The 20,003-nt window shown below is 45.2% G+C and overlaps 5 protein-coding genes across 6 annotated transcripts; 4 read left to right on the plus strand and 1 right to left on the minus strand.

The window, feature by feature from the left end:
* Positions 1–1,993: 1,993 nt before the first annotated feature.
* On the plus strand, positions 1,994–7,538 carry LOC115767094 (dynein regulatory complex subunit 4). The gene is made up of 5 exons (XM_030711241.1): positions 1,994–2,266; positions 4,002–4,044; positions 5,294–5,458; positions 5,538–5,841; positions 5,939–7,538. Exons 1-5 carry the CDS (start codon positions 2,264–2,266, stop codon positions 6,861–6,863), a joined length of 1,440 nt encoding a protein of 479 aa, XP_030567101.1. The 5' UTR covers positions 1,994–2,263; the 3' UTR covers positions 6,864–7,538.
* Positions 7,539–8,526: 988 nt separating this feature from the next.
* On the minus strand, positions 8,527–11,924 carry LOC115767036. Of its 2 annotated transcripts, XM_030711164.1 has the most exons (6): positions 11,886–11,924; positions 11,634–11,826; positions 10,599–11,545; positions 10,413–10,545; positions 9,979–10,351; positions 8,527–9,917 (listed from the first exon to the last, which is right to left on the minus strand). In XM_030711164.1, exons 1-6 carry the CDS (start codon positions 11,886–11,888, stop codon positions 9,776–9,778), a joined length of 1,791 nt encoding a protein of 596 aa, XP_030567024.1. In that variant the 5' UTR covers positions 11,889–11,924; the 3' UTR covers positions 8,527–9,775. The 2 variants fall into 2 exon arrangements, with proteins under 2 accessions (XP_030567024.1, XP_030567025.1); XM_030711165.1 differs by having other exon boundaries at positions 11,634–11,913.
* A 488-nt stretch (positions 11,925–12,412) lies between these two features.
* Positions 12,413–16,104, plus strand: LOC115767061 (leucine-rich PPR motif-containing protein, mitochondrial). Its single transcript, XM_030711201.1, has 2 exons — positions 12,413–14,796; positions 14,865–16,104. The coding sequence occupies exons 1-2, from the start codon at positions 12,477–12,479 to the stop codon at positions 15,797–15,799; spliced, it is 3,255 nt and encodes a 1,084-aa protein (XP_030567061.1). The 5' UTR covers positions 12,413–12,476; the 3' UTR covers positions 15,800–16,104.
* A 397-nt stretch (positions 16,105–16,501) lies between these two features.
* On the plus strand, positions 16,502–17,868 carry LOC115767089. Its single transcript, XM_030711237.1, has 3 exons — positions 16,502–16,934; positions 17,000–17,377; positions 17,453–17,868. Exons 1-3 carry the CDS (start codon positions 16,752–16,754, stop codon positions 17,846–17,848), a joined length of 957 nt encoding a protein of 318 aa, XP_030567097.1. The 5' UTR covers positions 16,502–16,751; the 3' UTR covers positions 17,849–17,868.
* A 111-nt stretch (positions 17,869–17,979) lies between these two features.
* Positions 17,980–19,768, plus strand: LOC115767088. Its single transcript, XM_030711236.1, has 3 exons — positions 17,980–19,023; positions 19,085–19,284; positions 19,349–19,768. Exons 1-3 carry the CDS (start codon positions 18,115–18,117, stop codon positions 19,629–19,631), a joined length of 1,392 nt encoding a protein of 463 aa, XP_030567096.1. The 5' UTR covers positions 17,980–18,114; the 3' UTR covers positions 19,632–19,768.
* The last annotated feature ends 235 nt before the right edge of the window (positions 19,769–20,003 follow it).

A 20,003-nucleotide genomic window follows, 5' to 3' on the forward strand; every position in this document is an offset into this window, starting at 1 on the left:
GGATGAATCGGAGCTGACAACACATCAGCTGCTCTTTGGCAATGCCTGTTAGATAGAGTTCATTATTATGCTTAATTTAGAGACAAAAGCCAAAGGCTGAGCAAATTTAATAATAACATTTGAAATATGTCTTGTTTTGTATGTGTGGGTGCGGGTGTGGGTGTGGGTGTGGGTGTATCTATGTGCAAGTATCTTACTTACTTTCACTTTCAATCAGCGCCAGGAAGCCTGAAGCAGCCTGACCCTTTGCAGCCGTTACCGTTGCCGTTACCGTTAGCCGTGCAATGGCCCATGGACAACAGCATCTGCCAATACAAAATTATGCGGCACATCCCACCACAACCCCTGAACGAACGGCCGTGAGGCATTTTGGCGGCAAGGGTTGAAGTTGCCGGCGCCTTCAAAAATTGACTTTTAATGAAAACAATTGAAAATTCTCAGGCAGCCGGGCAGCCTGATAGTCAAGTTAGCTGGAAAAGGCAACGACTCCTGCCCCACTATGGAACAGTCCAAGGCTCGACTGCTGAGCTACTCGCCTCCTCGTCACCTCGTCTCCCCATCTGGTCGTCTGCTCTTCTCCTCGACTGCTCAACTGCTCGACTGCTCAACTGGGCTGCGGTTATTAATTTCAATTAAAGCATTTAACCGGCAAGCCCAAACAGCCGGCAATATCCTTTTTATTTGGGGCTTCTGTTTACACAACCGCCAAGAAAGCAGCGCATAATTTTCAAACAACAGCCCCGTCTTGCCGCAAGCCCCCCTCCCAACCGGCACGCTCAATTGCTCGGCCCAGTGGCACATGAATTAAGGCGTGAAATATTCGCGCCAAAGTTTCGCTTTCGTGTCTGACTTAAAGTTTGCTCCTCGCCCGAGAGGAATAGAAATAGATTAGAAATCCTTGCATTTCCCAGGTGATCTAATCAAAGAGTTTTGGTTTCAATAATTTGATTAGCTTCAACTGAGCCAGCGACCAGATCTAATTAATTAAAACTGCTTCTGCCGTGAAAAATTAAAAGAGAACTAAATAAAATTTTAATTTTCTGCCTTACCCTGATTATATCATAATTGGCCAATTCTTAAAAGCCAAACAACTTTAATGATTTCCACTCAAATTTCGCTCTTGCCTTTCTGAATATGCAATAAACGCATTTAAAATGTGCAGAAACTATTTACTTCAGAGGCACATGATATTGGGACAGGGGGCAGGATGCGGCGGGGTAGGAGGGTCAAGTGAGTGCAAGGGTCGACTGCACTGGCAAGGTTACTCATGGAGATATTTATGCGACTCGACCCGGTTGCTGGCAATTTTATCGGCTAGCCGTTAACTTTATCAACTTGTATTTTAATTTCGTTGTCGTTTTCTTCCTATTTCTTATACCCTGTATATGAGGCACGGTGAGGTATATGCAACACTTAGCTTAGTGCATAAAAATTATTTCAATTTAATTAATATTTTATTAATATTCATTAATTTTCTGTTTTACTATTTAATAGACGAAGAATTAGATACTATCATTTGTATAAATAGCGGGATGTCTAGACTGTGAAAAGGTTGTCAAAACAATTAACCATTGCTTACATTTCCATTTATGAAAGGTAGAAGGGCTACTAACAGGTCTTAAATGGAATAGACCGATTAAACCGGATTAAATGCCCAAGAAATCCCAAACATATTAAATAAAATAATCAACTTTTCTATAACGAAGTATATGTGCATATAATTAAATCAGCGTGTTCTTGTTCTATATAAAGTTTGTTAGTTATTGCTCAAAGAGTATTAACAGTAAGTAAATAAAAATATTTGCGCATAGCAAATAGACCATTGTACAGGATATCGCGTAGTCAGCACCAACTGCTACCAATCGGAATAGCTTGAAGGCTGCGGCGACTCAAACTATTTGAAGTAGGCGAGAAGTGCTACTTGGTTTGTAGCTCGAACTTGGGTCTCAATATAAAACTTTACATTCAAAATAGAAGGCGTCAGATTTTCAGTCGTTTTTCCGAAAATCACAAATTCACACTTACACGCAGGTTGGAAATATAAAATTATAGATAGCAATTCGGTTGCTTGGCATTTGTTTAAGAGCCGGTAACCACACCGGTAGCCACTGGCAACCAACGGCGTTGTCATCGCCTTCGTCAATAAAAAAAAAAAACAACAACAACAATAAGAAGAACAACTGCTCGGCTAGTACAAATTATAATCAAAATTTAAAAGGGCTTGCAAGCGTCCGCTAGAAGAAGTAGCTGGAAATTCTACAAAATGGTAAGTTGCACAGATCTGTGCTTTATTAAAACATTCTTTACCCCGAATTTTGTTTGCCCCCTTGAGTTACTTAGCGGCACTGGCACCGGCACTGGCAGCAGCAGCGGCAGCGGCAGCTGTGGGAGTACTTACTGCCCGAAAACATCTTTAACCTTGTCCTGTTGTCCCGCTTTGGGGCAACTTCGATAGGAAGCAGTCGAGGCAACATGGTTTGCCCTTTGCCCGTGGCCGATTTGGCCCTTGGCCCTGCCCCGCTTGCAGCTGGAGTCGGCTTCGGCTGCATTGGCACATTCAATTTTTCATGCCAAGCCAGGCTGTTGTGTTGCAACAACAACATGCTGCACACACAGTAAATATACAAACACACACACAAAGTCTCAGTTGCAGTAGCGCCCCGTGCCTACTGCTGTAAAATTGCAAAAGAATTGTGCAGCGCGTTAAATCTCAACAGCACCAGCAGCAGCAACAGCAGCCCGTGTTGCTGCTGCAGTTGCTGTCGTTGTCCGTTTTCGACAATTTGTATATTCAAGCACACTTGCACGCACACACACACACACACACCTACCCACATATAATATATATACCTCTATATGTATACTATTATTATTTATGAAAATTTTACGCCTTTTGCCAACACATTGGCCAAGGCGAGTCGAGGCGGTCGCGACGCGTGGGCTTCGAAAATTTTTGAATAATTTGCAGTCATAAAATATGCAATAAGCCAACAGCTGTTGTGAAATTGTTTTGAAAGCCGCGCCATCACATTATTTAAAACGGCGTCGTCGTTGCCGCTGCCACCGCCCCATTGCCCCATACTCGAGGCGCCACTGCTTCATGCAGCATCCGCTGCTGCTGTTGCTGCTGCTGCTGCCGTTTGTCCTGTCCTGTAGCGCCCTTTTAAGGATGCGTTGCTCTGCGAAAAACTGCTTTAGCTTGATGCTCGTTACACCAGAGAGCGCGAGGTACTCGAAATCGAATTAAACATTAAGCATTCAAGGGTTATTCAAGCGGTATTCAGCCCCAGGGCCCAGGCCTAAGCCCAAGTCCGTTGCTGCCACATTTATGCCACGTTATGTGCAACAAACTCTGCTTTTGCATTCCCCGAATCAAATTTATTTATCTGCTGCCTTTACATGTATCAAAATACATAATATTTATGCCTGACTATCGCTGCCTGTCAAATTTTTTTTTTTTTGCCACATTTTTTGTACCCTGAACCCATTAAAAGTGGGTATATGGGTATATTGTACATCCAAATGTATGTAACAGGCAAAAGGAATCTTCTCCGACCCCATAAAGTATATATATTCTTAATCAGCATCAATAGCCGAGTCGATCTAGCCATGTCCGTCTGTCTGTCCGTCCGTCCGGACGGACGCGTATGTATGAACGCAAGGATCTAAGAAATAAGAGCTAGACACTTGAAATTTTAGGTGTAGGTCCTCCTAGTGCCTGCGCAGATCGAGTTTGTGTCCGATAATCGATAACTTACTCCGTTTCCAAGCAATCGATAAAAATCGATATCGATATCCAGTTTTTTGGGCAATTTTGGTAAATAATAAGAGCTAGAGTCACAAAACTTGACATATGGCTTCTAAAATAGAATATATATATGCATTTGATGTTGGAAGAAGAGGGTTCAGGGTATCCCCTAGTTGGGAGCTCCTGACTAGAACCTCTTACTTGTTTAAATTAATTTCAATTAATTATTGATGAATTTATCTTTTTTTTACAGCCACCAAAGGGTAAAAAGGGCAAAAAGGGCAAGAAGCTGCCAGGTGAGTACATGCAAAGCAGCCTACAAATTAATTTTTTAAAACAATTCAGCTTTAATAATCTGAATTCATTTTTATCAGAGCTTATTACCTTAATATTATATAAAACGAAACACCTTTTAAAAAGGCCTTAATTCTGAAACTTTTTAAGTGCAGCCAACTTAACTAACACAGATTTACAGAATGTTACGTATAAAATTTTAAGGTTATGTACGATGCATATATAGTTCCGCTCAGGGTTCGAACCAGTTACCTGCCTTTAGGTTTGTTTCGTGTACATCTTCATCATCTAGAAACCTTCAGATTTATAGATTGGCTTACAAATAGGAGACACCGTTTGGTCGTATTGCAGTCATATATTTACCAGTTAGATAAACTTGCTTTTCAAATTTGACCTGCAGGTCCAGTAAACTAAATGAAGCAATTTGTTAAAGTAAATGGCAATATTACAAAATATGTAAAGTACTACTATAATATCTTTTGTAGATAAAAGAGCTGAAATGTGCAGATTGGATAGAACTTTTATATATGCCAGAAATTTAAAATGTTCGCATTGCACTCTCGGTTAAGTTAAGTACTAAAAGGCGCTCCAGCATAAGTAATTAATGTGACTGGTAAAGTTGTGGGCCCGCCCTGCGAGCAATGGGTCGAGGTGGGGTCTGTCAGTTGGGCAGCAAAACAATTTGTCAAATAATGATAATCTGAGGCTTGGTCAGCAGGAAAACAGAGTGTGACAAGTGGCGTCCATGTTGGTCACATGCTCAATACAATTTAATTGTGCAGGACCAGCCCAGTCGGTACAGTGGCCACATGCTCCACGGCAGGCACCAGTGCCGGCCTGGATGCCCATCGAGAACGGAAAAAAGGCGCACTTAATTTCCACGAGTGAACAAACCAGCTCGCAGCTCGGCCTCTAACGCACATAATTGTTTCTATGGTCGGCAGGCCTTGGAGGATGCCTGGTTAAAGTTTGGCTGCAGCCAATGCCAGGACCTGCGACAGGGGCGGCCAGCTGGACGCAGGAGGCGGAAGGCGAGGCTCGGTACCAGCCGGTCAACGATGCCAATTACACAAACCAATTACAGCAGGGACTGTACACATGCGGGCACGAGTGCAGTCCTAAAATACACACGCACACACATCGCACACATTAATGGACAAGACATTACGCTACAGTCTTATTAAATTTTTCATAATAGTTGCTGCAAAGTTAAAGTCAACTCTGAACTGGTCCGTTTGTTCCATTTCGCAGTGCTCATCGATGGCGTGGACACCTCTGCGATGACTCGCGATCAGCTGGAGGCGTTTGCGCTGCGCCTGAAAGCGGAAATGGATCGGGAGCGGGAAGAGCGCAACTACTTTCAGTTGGAGCGCGACAAGATACGCACCTTCTGGGAAATAACGCGCCAGCAGCTGGGTAAGTGTGCGGCTCGATGGGCAGCAGCTGCCTATATTAAAACTGTAAACACATATATCCGGACACTGCGCACGCACAGAGGAGTCCAAATTCGAGCTGCAGCAAAAGGATAAGGAGATAGAAGCCACACAGGATCTGGCGGATATTGACACCAAGCACATTATGCAGCAGATGAAGCATCTGCAGTTCGAGAACCATAGCAAACTGGGTGAGGTGCGCGCCGAGGCAATGACACAGCTGAAGGTGGCCCAGGAGCATCATTTGCTACAGGAACTGGAGCTGCAGACCGACAAGCGCCAGCTGCGCCGCATTGTGCGCGAGCGCATTGAGATGAGCGATATGCAGCATCGCCAACTGGAGGCACACTTCAACCAGCAACTGCTGTGAGTATCAGCTCCGATTCCCATTCGAATACCACACCCAATCTCCCAATCCCAATCCAATTCAATTCAATTCAATTTAATTCAATCAACCGCACAGAGAGCAACGCCTTTTGTTTGAGAGTGAGCGCAAGGATAATGACCGCCTGCACGAGGAGAAGATGAAAGAGCAGCGCAGCAAGCTTGAGCTGTTCTTCAACTCGCAAATGTTTGAGGTGGAGGAGCGCAAGAATCAGCAGATTAAGGACCTACAAGATCATCATGATCTGGCATTTAACGACATGAAAAACTATTATAACGACATCACATTGAACAACCTGGCACTCATCGGTAGCATGAAGGAGCAAATCGAGCAGCTGCGTCGCCAGGCAGATCGTAGCGATCGCATAGCAGCCGAGGCGACCACAGAGACTCGCCGCCTCAAGGAGCCGCTGGAGCATGCCAAGACGCATTTGAAGGAGCTGCAACGTAAGCTGGAGTTCTATGATCGCGACAAGCTGCAGCTAAGTCGCTTAAAGAAGAGCAACATCATCTTGGAGAAGAAGGTTAAGAGCCTCATGTGGGAATCGGAGACACTTTTGCTGCGCAACGATGCTCTCGTTGGCGAGCGAGCCAATCTCAAGGCTCGATTCAACGAGGTCATCGTTGAATTGCAGCAGAAGACTGGCCTCAAGAATGTCCTGCTAGAGCGCAAGATTGCAGCTCTGATGCGCGAGGATGAGAAGCGCAGCATAATCATGCGCAAGACAATCGCCACCTGTGCCCCCGAATTCGCCGACAAGCTGGAAAATGTGGAGAAGACCGTCAGCGATGTGGTCGACACCAAGAACCAGACCATTATCGATCTGCGCTACGAGCTGGCCAAGGCCTGGAAGGCCCACGACGACCTCCTCGAGACATACGAGTGCAAACTCAAACAATATGGCATTCCCACCGATGAGCTCGGCTTTGAGCCGATACGCGAAAGGACCAACCAGCAGCTCTACATATGCGGCCCCGCCGGCATTGTCACTGAGAACAAGTAAACCGCCCCAAGCATGGGCTATACTATATGGGCCACCCGCCAGAGATACCCATGCGGATCCGAAGGCAGTTCAAATTAGCCAAAAACAACAAGATTGATTGAAGTTCAATTTATTTTATTTAACTTTATGTCGTGTATAAGTATATATGTATATATATAAATACTTGGATATACCTGTCTAGGCAGATAAGCAAGTATATAAAAAGAAAACGTATAAAAAAAGGAGAGTAAAGAGTTACACTTTTTGAAAGCAGTACATACAAACGATACATCCGTCTAGGACCTTGAGAAAATGTTTACCAATAATATAATACTATTGCGCCGTATTGCTGTCGAGTTCTTTTAAGTAGATATTTTTCTTTTCATTTTGAATGATCAGTTTAAAGTTTAAAAGGCTATTCTTACTTTTTTTTTTGGTTCAAACCACATTTTCTGAGCATCGAATATTGCTTATTGAATTGGCGGCAACTATATATGCGTACATGTACTTAATATTATTTAGTGCTAACTAAAACATCGTAACATTAGGCGGCTTACATATGCTAAGTACTCGTATATATATTAACGTAACACAAAAAAAAAAAATGTGAATATAAGAAATAAGTAAATACTTGTTTGTGAAAGATTCATTCGTTTGGTTAAAAAGAAACTCAAATTGAGATATTGATAGGTGAAATTGGATTATACATGCCTGCAATTTTTTTTAAATTTTTCCTATATCTTGTTATGCTCGGTTTTCTTTTCATTTCTTTATTTTTTGTTCTTGTTTTTTTTTTTTTTTTTTTTGTTTTTGTTCTTGAATTAGGTTCCTTATCAGTTTGCGGTTTCGCTTAATTTTCAAATAGATATCACATAAAGTTTTGCTTCTTGTTGCTGCTAATGCGGATTTATAGGTTTGTATGTAGATGTCGAGAACATTTGATCATTGATCACATCTGATTTGATCCGATCTGATCTGATCTTAAGCTGTTATTGATAACTCTTCGTAATTCAGTTGATGTAGTTCTTAACAAATCAAATATTTTTAAGGTTTCGCCTACATATTTACAATACGGAATATAACATTATATAGTTTAGTTTATGCTACATGAATACATATATGTATATGTGTGTATGTATATATGTGTTTGTGTGTGTGTATTTGTGTGTGTGTGTGTCTGTGTGTGGGAGCTTGATAGTTTAACTGTTGCGCTTGTTGTGCCAGCAAGTTGTGTATTTGTGTAAGTATTCAAATTTCATTTGTTGCTTTTGAATTCTGAGTCTAGGTACTTTTTGGTTACGCTCTTGGTTTTCTCACTTATTTATCTTGTATTTTGTTTTGCTTTTGTCATTTCGAAATGATGTTGCATTCCAGTCCACAAGGAATTAACTTATATTTAATTGAATCTATATTAGTTTAAGTTTCTCTTGAGTTTGTTCTAATTTTCATTTTAAATAAAAATTTCAAAGCGATCACAACGGTTTACTTCACAGATGCGAGTGGACACATGTCAAAAATGTCCATAGAAATACATATTTCTTATTTTTCCTTTTTAAGTTTTAGTACTTTTTTTTTTAATGCTTTATCTATTGCTATTTTTTTCTTTCGTTTTTCGTTTTTTGTCTTTGTTTTTCTTTTGTTTTTTCTTTAGATTCCAAATTGTATTTGTTTGATTGGCTTTTTAAACTTCTATATAAATTTAAATGTTATTAATAAAAATTTTACTTAATTAATGTAGTCGAATTTGTTGTGTTTCGCTGTAATTATTGTTTGGTAATGTTTAGGCGCTTTATAATCTCAATTTTCATATATGTATGTATGTGTCAGTATCAGGACTTGTGCGCATGTGTGTGTGTGTTTGTGTGTGTGTATGGCACATTGGGAATTCTTAACTGTATAAACGCCTTCATTTTTTTTAATAGTACACACAATTTTCTTATACTTGGCTTATTTTTGATTTTCCTTTTTAATTACACAAAATGTCACAGTATTTTGGGCAGTTTCCGTGAATATCTTTAACAGAAGACCTAATTATAACAATATTAAGATGTATTTTGTTGTTTAAGTTGTTCGTGTGTTAACTTATTGTTAGTTTGGACTATTTTCAATTAGTTTCGTTTCGTTTCGTTTCAATATTTTATCTAAATGCGTTGTTTTGTTTTTGTATTGTTTCAGTACTTTTGCGAAGAAATTCCTTGTATTTAATATGTATGTTTAGTTAAAATTAAAGATTGACTAACATTTTGTTGGTAAGGCAATTTGTTTATCTTTTTCGCTTTGCTCAGATTCACTTGTATTGTATTTTTAATCCAAATTAAATTTAGATTCAGTTCCTTCGTTTTCGAAATTAAAATAGCAATTAAATTCTTTAACTATGCCTAATTACCAATTCAAGTCAAATGCGTACTACAATAGTACAGATCGTTACAATATCAGCGTTGTATAGACTGAAAAAAATACCTGTATGTACTAATGTAAGTGGTATGTGTTTGTGGATGTGAGGGTGTGTGTGTGGGTGTGTGTGTGTGGGTGTGTGTGTGTGAGTTTGAGTTTGAGTGAAGGTGTACGTGCTTGTTTACGAATGTAGCTTAACAGCTATTTAGGTATGCATGTAAATACTTATATAATTAATAAACATCAAGGGTGCTGTGAGTGTGTGTGAAATAGAGCACACATGCACCATTGAATGCTAGCGTGTGCGTGTGTTGTGTGTGTGTGTAGGTAGTTGCATGTTAATTTGAAAGAGATAGAGAGCGCAAGAAAGTTGTGGCATGCGAGTAGATGCACGGTGTATTCCCAGTGACAGGCATCAACAGATCCAGCCTGTTTGATTGCCACCACAGCGCCCTGGATGAGCAGCAGCTATTGATTTCTTTGGTTACCGGAGATGTCCTCTATTTAGTTGTGTAGCTGAAGGTGCAGTGCCTGATGGCTTAAAAGAACTTGCCGTGAGCGAAGGCATTTATTAAACGTGGAGTCTGCTCAGTAATACTGCATAGCTCCAATATGTGCTCGTTGCGTAGCTTCGAATAGCTCATGGAGGCATGATTCTGGCGCAAGCTGATTATGATAAATCTGCAGAGGGAGAGAGGGAGACATCAAATGCAATTGGAAAACGATTACAAATATATCTTACTTGGCATTTATATTTCGTTTTTGGCGATACTCGTCGAGCCGTTGGCAAAGTTGATCGGACTTGTTCTTGGAATTGCCACGCGTACCGCGTGGAACCAACACCAAAAATACATCATACGCCTGCTCCGTATCCTGAAGTGCATTGTCGAGCACGTCTGTTAGTGTTTGTTTGATTTTGGCGACTTTTTGGTTTTCACAGCAGGCATGTGCATCATCCACCGACATCTCAGGCATCCACGGTAAACTCTTTAGTTGGCCGCTCTTATCATGCCAAATACGCACGTTCACTTTAGGATCGCACTTAAAGTAGCCAAAGGCTAAAGCAACAACTGCATCGAGATATTTGATCGAGCGCCAACGTCCAGTAAGAGATTCTAGATATGCAAAATGGGCGTTAGCCACAAAAATGCTGTTCGAATGTTATAATTAACTCACTTCCGATGTAGCACATCTCTAGATTAATTGTTATATGCAGGCGCAAGCCAAGTGCCTTGTTGCAGCCGAAAGACTGTTTGTACAACTTCTGAATAAAACTGAGCGGTTTTACTGGTACAACGCCTTTCGAAATCTTGGGGAAAAAATTACATGTCAGAGAAGCTCAAAATATAAAATAGGACTCACGTTTTTTTTTCGCTTGACTCCGCGTGTTTCCTGCAGGAGCAACCGTATGGGCTCCACATTGGCCGCACGCAATCCTGAGGGATCGAAAAACCGCTGAATATAACTATGTTGAGCACTGCGATTCGACTTGTAGAGCTTCAGGAATGTTGGCCAGCTTTGCAAAAGCTGCTCGTAACTCATTTTGGGCAGCAGCATGTTTACAACTTTTGTGTCGGTCATGACATGACTCGGCATATGCTCATAGCTTAGCGACAGTTGGTTTATAATAGGTAGGGCCAAGTGAGGATTTTTAGACAGACGAAGATTGGCAATGCCCACAATTGTTTCCTTGTGTTTGACAAGAGGCTCCAGAGAATTTGGCCACTTGGCCAGCTCCTTAGTGGGCATTGACAGCATACGCAATGCGGCCATAGTCGCTGCATCAAACTCAACGTTGCTGTAGTGGCAGCGATGCAGCAGTTCCCGGTGCTGGGCCCGGTCACAATCGTTTAATGACCACATGTGCAGCAGCTTATCGAGCGGCTGATGCTGGTACCAATCCAAGACAGCCTTTCGAATGGTGCGACTGATTGGGGTTTTGCGTTCCATCAGCTTTTGAACATGCTTTACAAACTTGATCACTAACAACAAGTCCTTATCCGCGCGCACCAGCTCGCCAAAGTGACCGCGCACCACCGTGCGCTGCTTTTCGTCAGTGCGCGTCGACAGGTAAATGGCCAGGACAAGTAGTGCCTCATCGCGGCGCGGCAAATAGAGCTCGTTGCAGGCATCTAGCACATTCCTTAAGCACTCCACCATCTCTGTCCCGCTGACCTGGCCACACAGCTCGCGCAATGCTCCAAAGTGGCACTCCACAGTCAGGTCAAACGTTGTGGGGACATAAACGGGTGCCTCAATCCTTCCTAGGTAGCAGAATCGTCTTAGCTTTTCAATGGCCGAAGGAACAACTGAGGCAATAAACAAAAGACAAGAAATAAGAAGCGGCATTAATATTTGTATTTGTGTAAATGCATATCTATGTGTGTGCATACGTACTGTGCTGTTTTTCCTCTGCTGCTAATTCCATTCTCTGACTGACATTCGAATCCGCGTCTGTTGGTCGATTCGAAGCATCTTCCACTGTTGACAATAATCGTTGCCTCATGCTGCCAGGGCAAGCAGAGAAACTGCCCTGGTCTGTGTTGTCTTCAGAAATGTTCGAGAAATTGTTGCTGCAAGCGTTGAAAATCTGTGCACTTTCTGCGTCAGTATGTCACTCGATTAAAGATGAAGAGCACGCCTCTTTACCATTTAGCAGCATTTATATGGAGGCACCATAATTACATTTTCTCAAGCATGAGCGATGTGCAAGTAACCGATGGCATCATCGCTGCTCAACAAATATCGAATTGCGTTACGATATGTCGACTATTGTGCGACCCTGTGCAAGTGCGCAGAGAATACTTGGCGCCAGCTTTAAATGTGCGTTCTCACAACAGGCAGACTGACATGAACCATTAATATAGTTGATCATTTATAATATATTTTTGCTATAAGCGTCCATGATATTAATATACTAATATTAATATATACCTAATTCTACATTGCGATTGCTTTTATTGCCGTGTGCGTATTCTCAAAATAAAAAGTTAAGCCGTAGCCACAGAAACTAATTGCGCTGCAAATAAATATGCGTAATCAACTGCTTTCCTTGGCCAACCTGAGGATCATAAAAACGAACTGCTGTATAAATATCGATAGCATTTATTGCTTACCGATAGCCTACATCGATATTAATTAAGCACTTATTTGCTGTTTTGCCGGCGCGCGTGTGTTCTCGTGCTACAGTTTGTTTTTGTTGGAAGGAAGATTTGGTGATCCAGCGCCTTGGCTATTGCCATGTTGCGTTCGCATTTATTGCAACACGTGTGCCTGCGTCTTCCACTGCGATGCGTTGCACTTTGGGCTGCTGCTGCGGTGCCAGCGGCACATGGAAGCCTCCATTATGCAATGCCAATAGCCAGCCGGAGAGGAATGCCGACGCTACTGCCAGTTGCGAGTAGCTACACGACAATGGCAGCCGCAGCAGGAACAAAAGCAGCAGCCACAAGCAAGAAGCGCTCGAGAAAAGGCAGCGACGGCGTCTCAACTGTTGCCAGCATCGAGGATTTGTGGGCGCAGCTGGAGCAGCACTATCAGCAGCACAGTGTGCTTCGTTATGAGCACTGCGAACGCATCCTGCAGCTACTGGAGGCCAATCGTGGCGGGGAGCGGCCGGGACTTAACTCCGGGCAGCTGCATTTTCTGCTGGGCGCCTGTGTGCCGGAGCTACTGCCCGTGCAGAGCAGCAGCGAGCGCCTGGAGCTGTTTCGGCGCCTGTGGACACAGCTGCTCAAGGTGGAGCAGCCTACGGTGTCGCACTATCACACACAGCTGCAGATGCTGCACCAGAACAAGCTGTCGCTACCCGATCATCGGTCACTGCTCACCGAGATTGCCACCTACAATGGCCCAGCGGATGCGGCACTGTATAGTGCTCTGCTGGACGTGGCCGGTGCCAGTGGCAACATGCGTCAGGCCACTGAACTGATAAGTGAGATGCGCGAGCGCAACTTTCCGCTCTCCGAGCGCAACTTTCATGCCCTGCTATTGGGACATGCGCGCAATGTAGATTTGAACGGCGTGGAGGCGGTCCTAAGCAGCATGCGGGCTGCAGGCATTACGCCCACACTGAGCACCCAGTCCCTGTGTTTTGTTGCCTATGTGGAAAACGCCGAGCTGAGCAAGGCGGGCGAATTGCTAAAACAGCACGCCGGCAGCTTCAATGCGCCGCAGCTGCTGCAAATGCTGCGCGCGGTGTTGAGCCAGAGGAAGGTGGACGAGAAGTTAATGCAGCAGCTGATGGGTGAACTGCCATCAGAGTATGTGGCTGGCGTGGATGTGCCGCCGGCAATAAACAGCCTCTGCATCCAGCTGCTGCACAATGGGCAGGCAGAGCTAATGATTCAGCTGATTGGTATGCTGCCGGCACCCAAATACAACGAGAACCAAAACATCGATGGCTTTGCGGCGCTGTTGCTGCAGGAACTCTTCTGGGCGCGTACACCGCTCAACCAGATGATTCAGTTTGCTACCCAGTTGCGCCAGCGGGGTCAGAACACACGCGCCTTGGAGGTGCTCGCAGAGCTGGCATTGCGCCGCCAACCGGCCATTGCGTTGAGCTGTCTGGAGGCACTGAATGCCGCCGGCGAGCCACTGCGTCCGCACTACTTCTGGCCGCTGCTGCTGCAGCAGCACAAGCGTGAGGGTGAGAGCGGTGTGCTCCGGCTGCTGGGCGATATGCAGCGCCTGGGCGTGGAGTGTGACGAGCAAACGCTGCGTCTCTATGTGCTGCCCCATCTGTGGCAGACGCTCCAGCAGCCGCTGCAAGCACTGCAGCAACTCGACGCCGTGGGCGTACGTGCCTCCCAGGCACTGGTTCATGTGCTTGCCCAGCTATTGCAGCACCAACAACTGATTGAAGCGCTGGAGCTGCTCCAGCGTTATCCGACGCGATTTCAGCCTTCGCTACTGCTTCAGCCACTGGCAGCGCTGGCCGTGCACATGCGGGCCACCAAGCGCTACGAACTGTTTGCCCAGTTGACGCAGGCACTGCAGCAGCGGTCGCTGCAGCGCCAGGAGGATTTCGTTGGATCGCTGCTGCTGCAAATGTGCGCACCACAGACGCGTCTGCGCCAGGAGCCGGCTGCCTTATTGCGATTCGTGCACGAACTGCATCGCCACCAGCTGCAGCTGTCGCCGGCGGCGGCCGAGTCATTGCTCAGCTTGGTGAGCAACAGCGATACAGACACCCGCCAAACGCTGGCCAAAAACCTGCAGAAAATGCGTAATCCAGAGTTGACGCTGCCCGCGGACATAGCTTCAGCGGCTGGTGGCTTCATCAAGCATCCGCGCGACATGTCGCTGGACGAACTGGAGTGTCATCTGATTGAGCTGGAGGCCAAGCAGCTGAACACCCGCGGAGTCCTGCGCCGCCTACTGCAGCTGAGTGTGCGCGATGGTCGGCTCGAGCGCGCACTCGAGCTGGTGACCAAATGCGAGGCGCTGCACGTCCAAACCAGTCCCGGCATGCTGGCCTCCATTCTCGACCTGCACATTAAGCTGAAGAATCTGCCGCGCGCTCAGCAGAGTTTGCAACGATTGCAGACAACGTATCCAGGTGATTCACGACCCGATTCCTTCAAATTATACACAACTATATATGTATACATATATATTAACCTGTAGGCTTCCTGGTGGATGAGCATAAGCTGATTGACTACGCGGCTCTGCTGGTGGCGGAGGGACAACTGGATGCGGCCAAAGAGCTGTTGCAGAAGCGCTCCGAGCAGCACAAGATCACCGGTGGTGACTATGTTATCAAGAATGTCTGGCAGCTGCTCAATAATGTTGCACAAATGGCAGCCAAGGAATCCGCAGCAGCATCTGCAACCTCTCCTGACTCTGCTGGTCGCAGTCTCACGCTTGAAACGTTTCAGTTCCTGCGCAAGCTTGGCTATTGCCAGTCGCATAATGCGCTCCTGGGTCCCGTGGTGCGCGAGTGGCTGCTTCGCGGTGATATGGATGGTGCGGTGGCAGAATTCCAGCGCCTGGCCACCCGCCACAATCACACGCCGCTGCAGTTTGAGCTGCTATCACTGTTGGTGAAGCTGAGCAATGGCGACGCAACGGAGCTGGCTCGGTTTCCGGGCACAACAAAAGAGTCGGCACAGCAGAATTTGGTCACGGTTACATCGACGGTCAGTCGCGTGCATGGTGCAGCCAACATGAACAGCGCCCTGCTGCTTGCGCTGGCCGAGTCCGGCACTGAGACACAGCTGCGCCGGCTCATTATTAATCCGGAATTCCGTATCAATCACGAACTGCTGCTCAAGAACTGTGAGCACCTGGGCCAGGAGGGCGCTGTGCGCACACTGCTCCGCTTGGCGCGTGGGGTCCGTGGTCTGCAGCGGACCATCGACGAGCAGCGCATTTACGACATGCTGCTAGCCCAGTTCGCCAAGACCAACAACTACGAGGGCGCCTTGGACCTCTACGAGCGCCTGCAGGCCGACGACGAACTGAAGGTATCACAGGAGTTCATCCGAAATCTGGTGAAACTGTTGCAGCTGAACAACGTTGAGATTCCCAGCAGCATTGCGATGCGTGCGCAGATTAGATAGGAACACATTTCTATATACATAATATAAAATTGATTTCTGTTATTGTTTATCTCTTGTATGCAATATAGGTAAATTAACACTTAATATTTATAAGATGAATTTTGCTTCCAAAACTGTTGTCAACGTTTATTTCAACAAGTTTTCAAGTAAATGTTCTTGCTATGCCCAAAGCCACATCAGAACTGCGAACTCTGAACGCTGGCAGTGGCAAGAAATTATATAATGCATTGAAGAATGTATATTAAAATCCATAAAGTACTTAGGGTTCATTTACTTGAAGACGAAAACGCGATTAAGCGCTTGAGCTAATGATGCAGAACTATTAATTACATGATAGATTGTGAATTAATATTAACTTGTATAGTAAGAATTGTTTTTTTTTTTTTAACTTTGTTGGGATCAGAATAGTTTTTATATATATTTTCAAACAATTTAAACATTCTCTGTAAATATCTAACACCAAAAATAGATGAAAGTACTTGTGCAAAGGGCTTGCCTCCCTAGCTCAAGTCAGGGTTTCTTCGGCAAGAAGGTCGTGCAATGCCTGTAAGACTTCCTCACATAATTATTTTTACTATCACAAATTTCGCATAGTCTTATGGCGCAAACTCCTAAACTTTCATTGCTTATATCGACTTTCACCTGCAGGGTAACCAGATTACATAAGTTTAAGTTAAGCGGAAAGTGTCAACTGCTTGTTGCACTGCTTGCTGTGTGCTATCTTTTTGGCATGTGCCAATCGCTTGCGGCACCTTTGAATTGTCTAAAAAATATGACAGTCAAGAATTATTGTGAATTGGCTAGTGACTAGTGAAATAAGCCTCAGGAATTTTCTCTATTTCTTCTTGCCAATATTGCAATCGGCAGCTAGGACAGAGTTTGTGTACTGCTCTGGCTAAATACTTTAAGTTCGGGGACCACTCTTATTTTATTTTTTTTTTGTACATACAATATGTATGCGGTAAACAAAACATCTTTCGCCGCCAAAAAGCTAACCGGCAAGCGAACTGTCGAACAACTGTTTGCCAAAAGCAAATCAACGCTGCTTTCGTGGCGCAATTTTCATAACATTCTGAAGCTGTCTCCGCTGGGTCAACGCGTGCTCCTGCCAATCGACAAGCTGCCGGTCTTGCAGGTGGGTTACTAATTCCCACTTAAGAGAAAGGGCCTCTTTTTTTAACTTTGTTTATTTATATATAGGGCTGTGAGTACTTATGGAAACTGAGCCGTCACAAGCTGAGCACGGAGGAACTAGCTACCTTGCAGGTGCTGGCCAGCATTCTGTTTCTGCTGCCGGACGAGGTTCTTGTGGTGCGTAATGCCCGCGAAACGCTGCTGCGCAAATCATTTAAGATACCCAGTGCCTCGCTGGAGCCGATGCTAGTGCATTACTTTAGCCAGAATCTGCTCGAGTTCTACGAAATGGGCCGGCATATTAGCTCATTTAAGTTCCTAATAACCATATCCAAGTTTATAGCCAGCAAATGCGCCATGGGCAAGGCGGTGGCTGTGTGCCTCATGTGGAGCATTGTCTTCGAAATCGCCGGAAGCAGCATTATAATACACCAGCATCGCGACGTAAGCTAAATTGGATCAATCCATCTGTACTTCTGAACCTCACTTCATAACATCTACTTCCATCCACTGGCGCAGCTGGGTGAGCTATGCAGCATTCTGGACCAAGTGCCACTGGCGAACACTCCAATCGATCGCTTCTGCATTTTGCTGCAAACAGTGGGCGTCCTTCTGCATTTTATGCTTTGTGGCAACTGGTTGCAGGAGTTCCTGTCCTATGGATATCCATTCTTCTACTTTCGATTTCTGCCAGGGGATTGCCGCAATCTGCAGGCATGGGTTAACCAGGCTCTGCTGCTCTATAAAGTGCGCCTTCCGGATGCCACGCAGCGCATCCAGTGTGGGGCAAAAAAGCTGCTCGCTTCACTAGAGTATCTCACTAACAACTCGGCGGAATGGTGCCTCGCATGCCGCAGTGGCTCCGATAGGAAGACCCAGGTCTGCGTTCTAGGCGACATAGGCAACAGTAAATAACATATTCACATGCTTTATTGTCGAAGCATACTCGTTGTCGATTCCATTAGCAACTAAATAAACATCGACAAGGCCTTGCATCCATTTCAAATCTTAAAGTTTCTACGCCAAGCCACACATCAATTTCAAATACGTATACGGATACGTAACACACACTATTTATACCAAACGTGCTCATTTAGAAACCATTTAGGGAAGCACGCTGTAGAGATTAACTTTCAGTGGAATTGGATATCCGCTGAGTCATCGTCACAAGTACCGACATCATGGACTGCCAGGACAAGGACCCTGCAGAGGAGCCCACCACAGCTGGGGAGAAGACCACCATGAACACATCAATGACAACGGATTCAGCATCGATCGATGAGCTCTTCGATTTTATTCGGGAAGCCCCCATTGGCGACAGAAACGAGCCAACAGCCAGTGCCAGCGACCATACCATAACCATGAGCGAAAGTGAGGAGCCTACGGCTAGCTCCTCATTCACCGTTCCCTCGGTCGATGTCCCAAGCAACGAGGGCAACAACAGCTTGGTGGCTGTTGTCCAGCGCAGCGAGTTCGCCAAACTTTTGATGCGCCTGGGCGAGGAGGGAGACGGCGATGCGAACCAGATTGTAATAGAGCTTCTCAACTCCAAGAAGCAAGCGGAGAAGGCCACATCGGTGATCGAGCGCGTATCGGAGAACCTTATGCTCGTGCTGCGCACCCAGACTCTAGCCGAAGCGGGCATTATAACAGGCAATGAGCGCTATCGCTCCTTTAAGTCTGTCCTACAGAACTATGCCAAGCTCTACGCGGCTAAGCGATTCATTGAGAAACTCCCTATGCTGGGACTATCGCCACAGTCGAGCCAGGACCACGGTCAGGATCAGAATGAGAACGACAAGACACTGGCTCGCATGGTGGCCGACGAGGTACTGCAGATACCCGAACTACTACGCCAGCTCTGGGCCTCCCTCGAGAAAATGGAGTTCTTCAACGAGGACACTGCCTACAAAGTTTACTTGGAAGCTCGCCGCCATCCCCAGGCAAAAATTCTCCGTGAACTGATGTTAACCCGCATATCGCGTGTCTACCTCTGCATTGTCAGCTCTGCATCCTTCCTCGACTTTAGCGAGCACGAACTAATCCACGTGCTCAACAACTGCTACCTCAGCGTAAACTCCGAGATAGAGGTGACTACAGAATTACCTAGGTGGCTGGAAGTGGCACATTTATTTTCATCTCACCTTCTAGATATTCCTCTCGGTCATACTCTGGCTGGAACACAATTGGTACGAGCGCAAGAGCTGCGCTGAGCGAGTCTTGAGTGGGGTCCGATTCGGCCTGATGCCCACCTGGTACCTTTATACCCTGGATAGAACAAATCGTTGCAATCACTTTGCCAAGGTTATCTACAGTAAGGGTGTGCAAGCCCTCCTAGAAAAGGGACTGGAGTAAGTACATTTTTGACTCAACTATCTATCGCTTTGTTCATTGAATATATTTATTCCATTACAGGGAAGCTTTGGCCTTGCGTTATAAAAACACGCGCGCCACCACCTCCAATGATATAGAGATGCCTTTGCCTCGTGACTGGGTTGCCGATCCCGAGTGCCGCCATCATCACAAGTGCCATTGCGAGCGATTTATCTATCCGACATATGACGTATTCAAGGACTACCTGGCCAGGATCATACGATCCGCACCGAACTACTGGCGTACTCTTCGACCTGCTCAGGAAGTCTACCGGAAGGTACTCAAATGCTGCGCACCCCCCTACCAGACACAGCGACGAACCTAACCATATCGTTGACATCAGTTGTCTTATCTCTCTACACCAATCATAATAGCTCCCAAATTTATTGTTTTATCTATTCTGGCGTGCTTAACTGCAAATCATTTTTAAGTGTTGAATAAAGGTTGGAATAAGTTGGGAGTCGTTACATTGTACAAGCTCAATTTCTGGGATTGTTTGTTAAAGAAGGTACCCACTCTGGATACTAAAAAGCTATGAAGTTAATAAAATCAAAAGTGAAAAATACTATTTACGTGCGTTTGGAGTCGATCCTCCATTTAGCGTTAAATCTACATAATTACCCGTGATCCAAATTAAGATTTATATATAAATGTAAAGACAAGAGTGGACTTTGAAAATTGCATGGCCGTTATTGCA

The sequence above is a fragment of the Drosophila novamexicana genome, unplaced genomic scaffold (genome assembly GCF_003285875.2).
Source record: "Drosophila novamexicana strain 15010-1031.04,08,12 unplaced genomic scaffold, DnovRS2.1 tig00001302-arrow-arrow-pilon, whole genome shotgun sequence".
NCBI lineage: Eukaryota > Metazoa > Arthropoda > Insecta > Diptera > Drosophilidae > Drosophila > Drosophila novamexicana.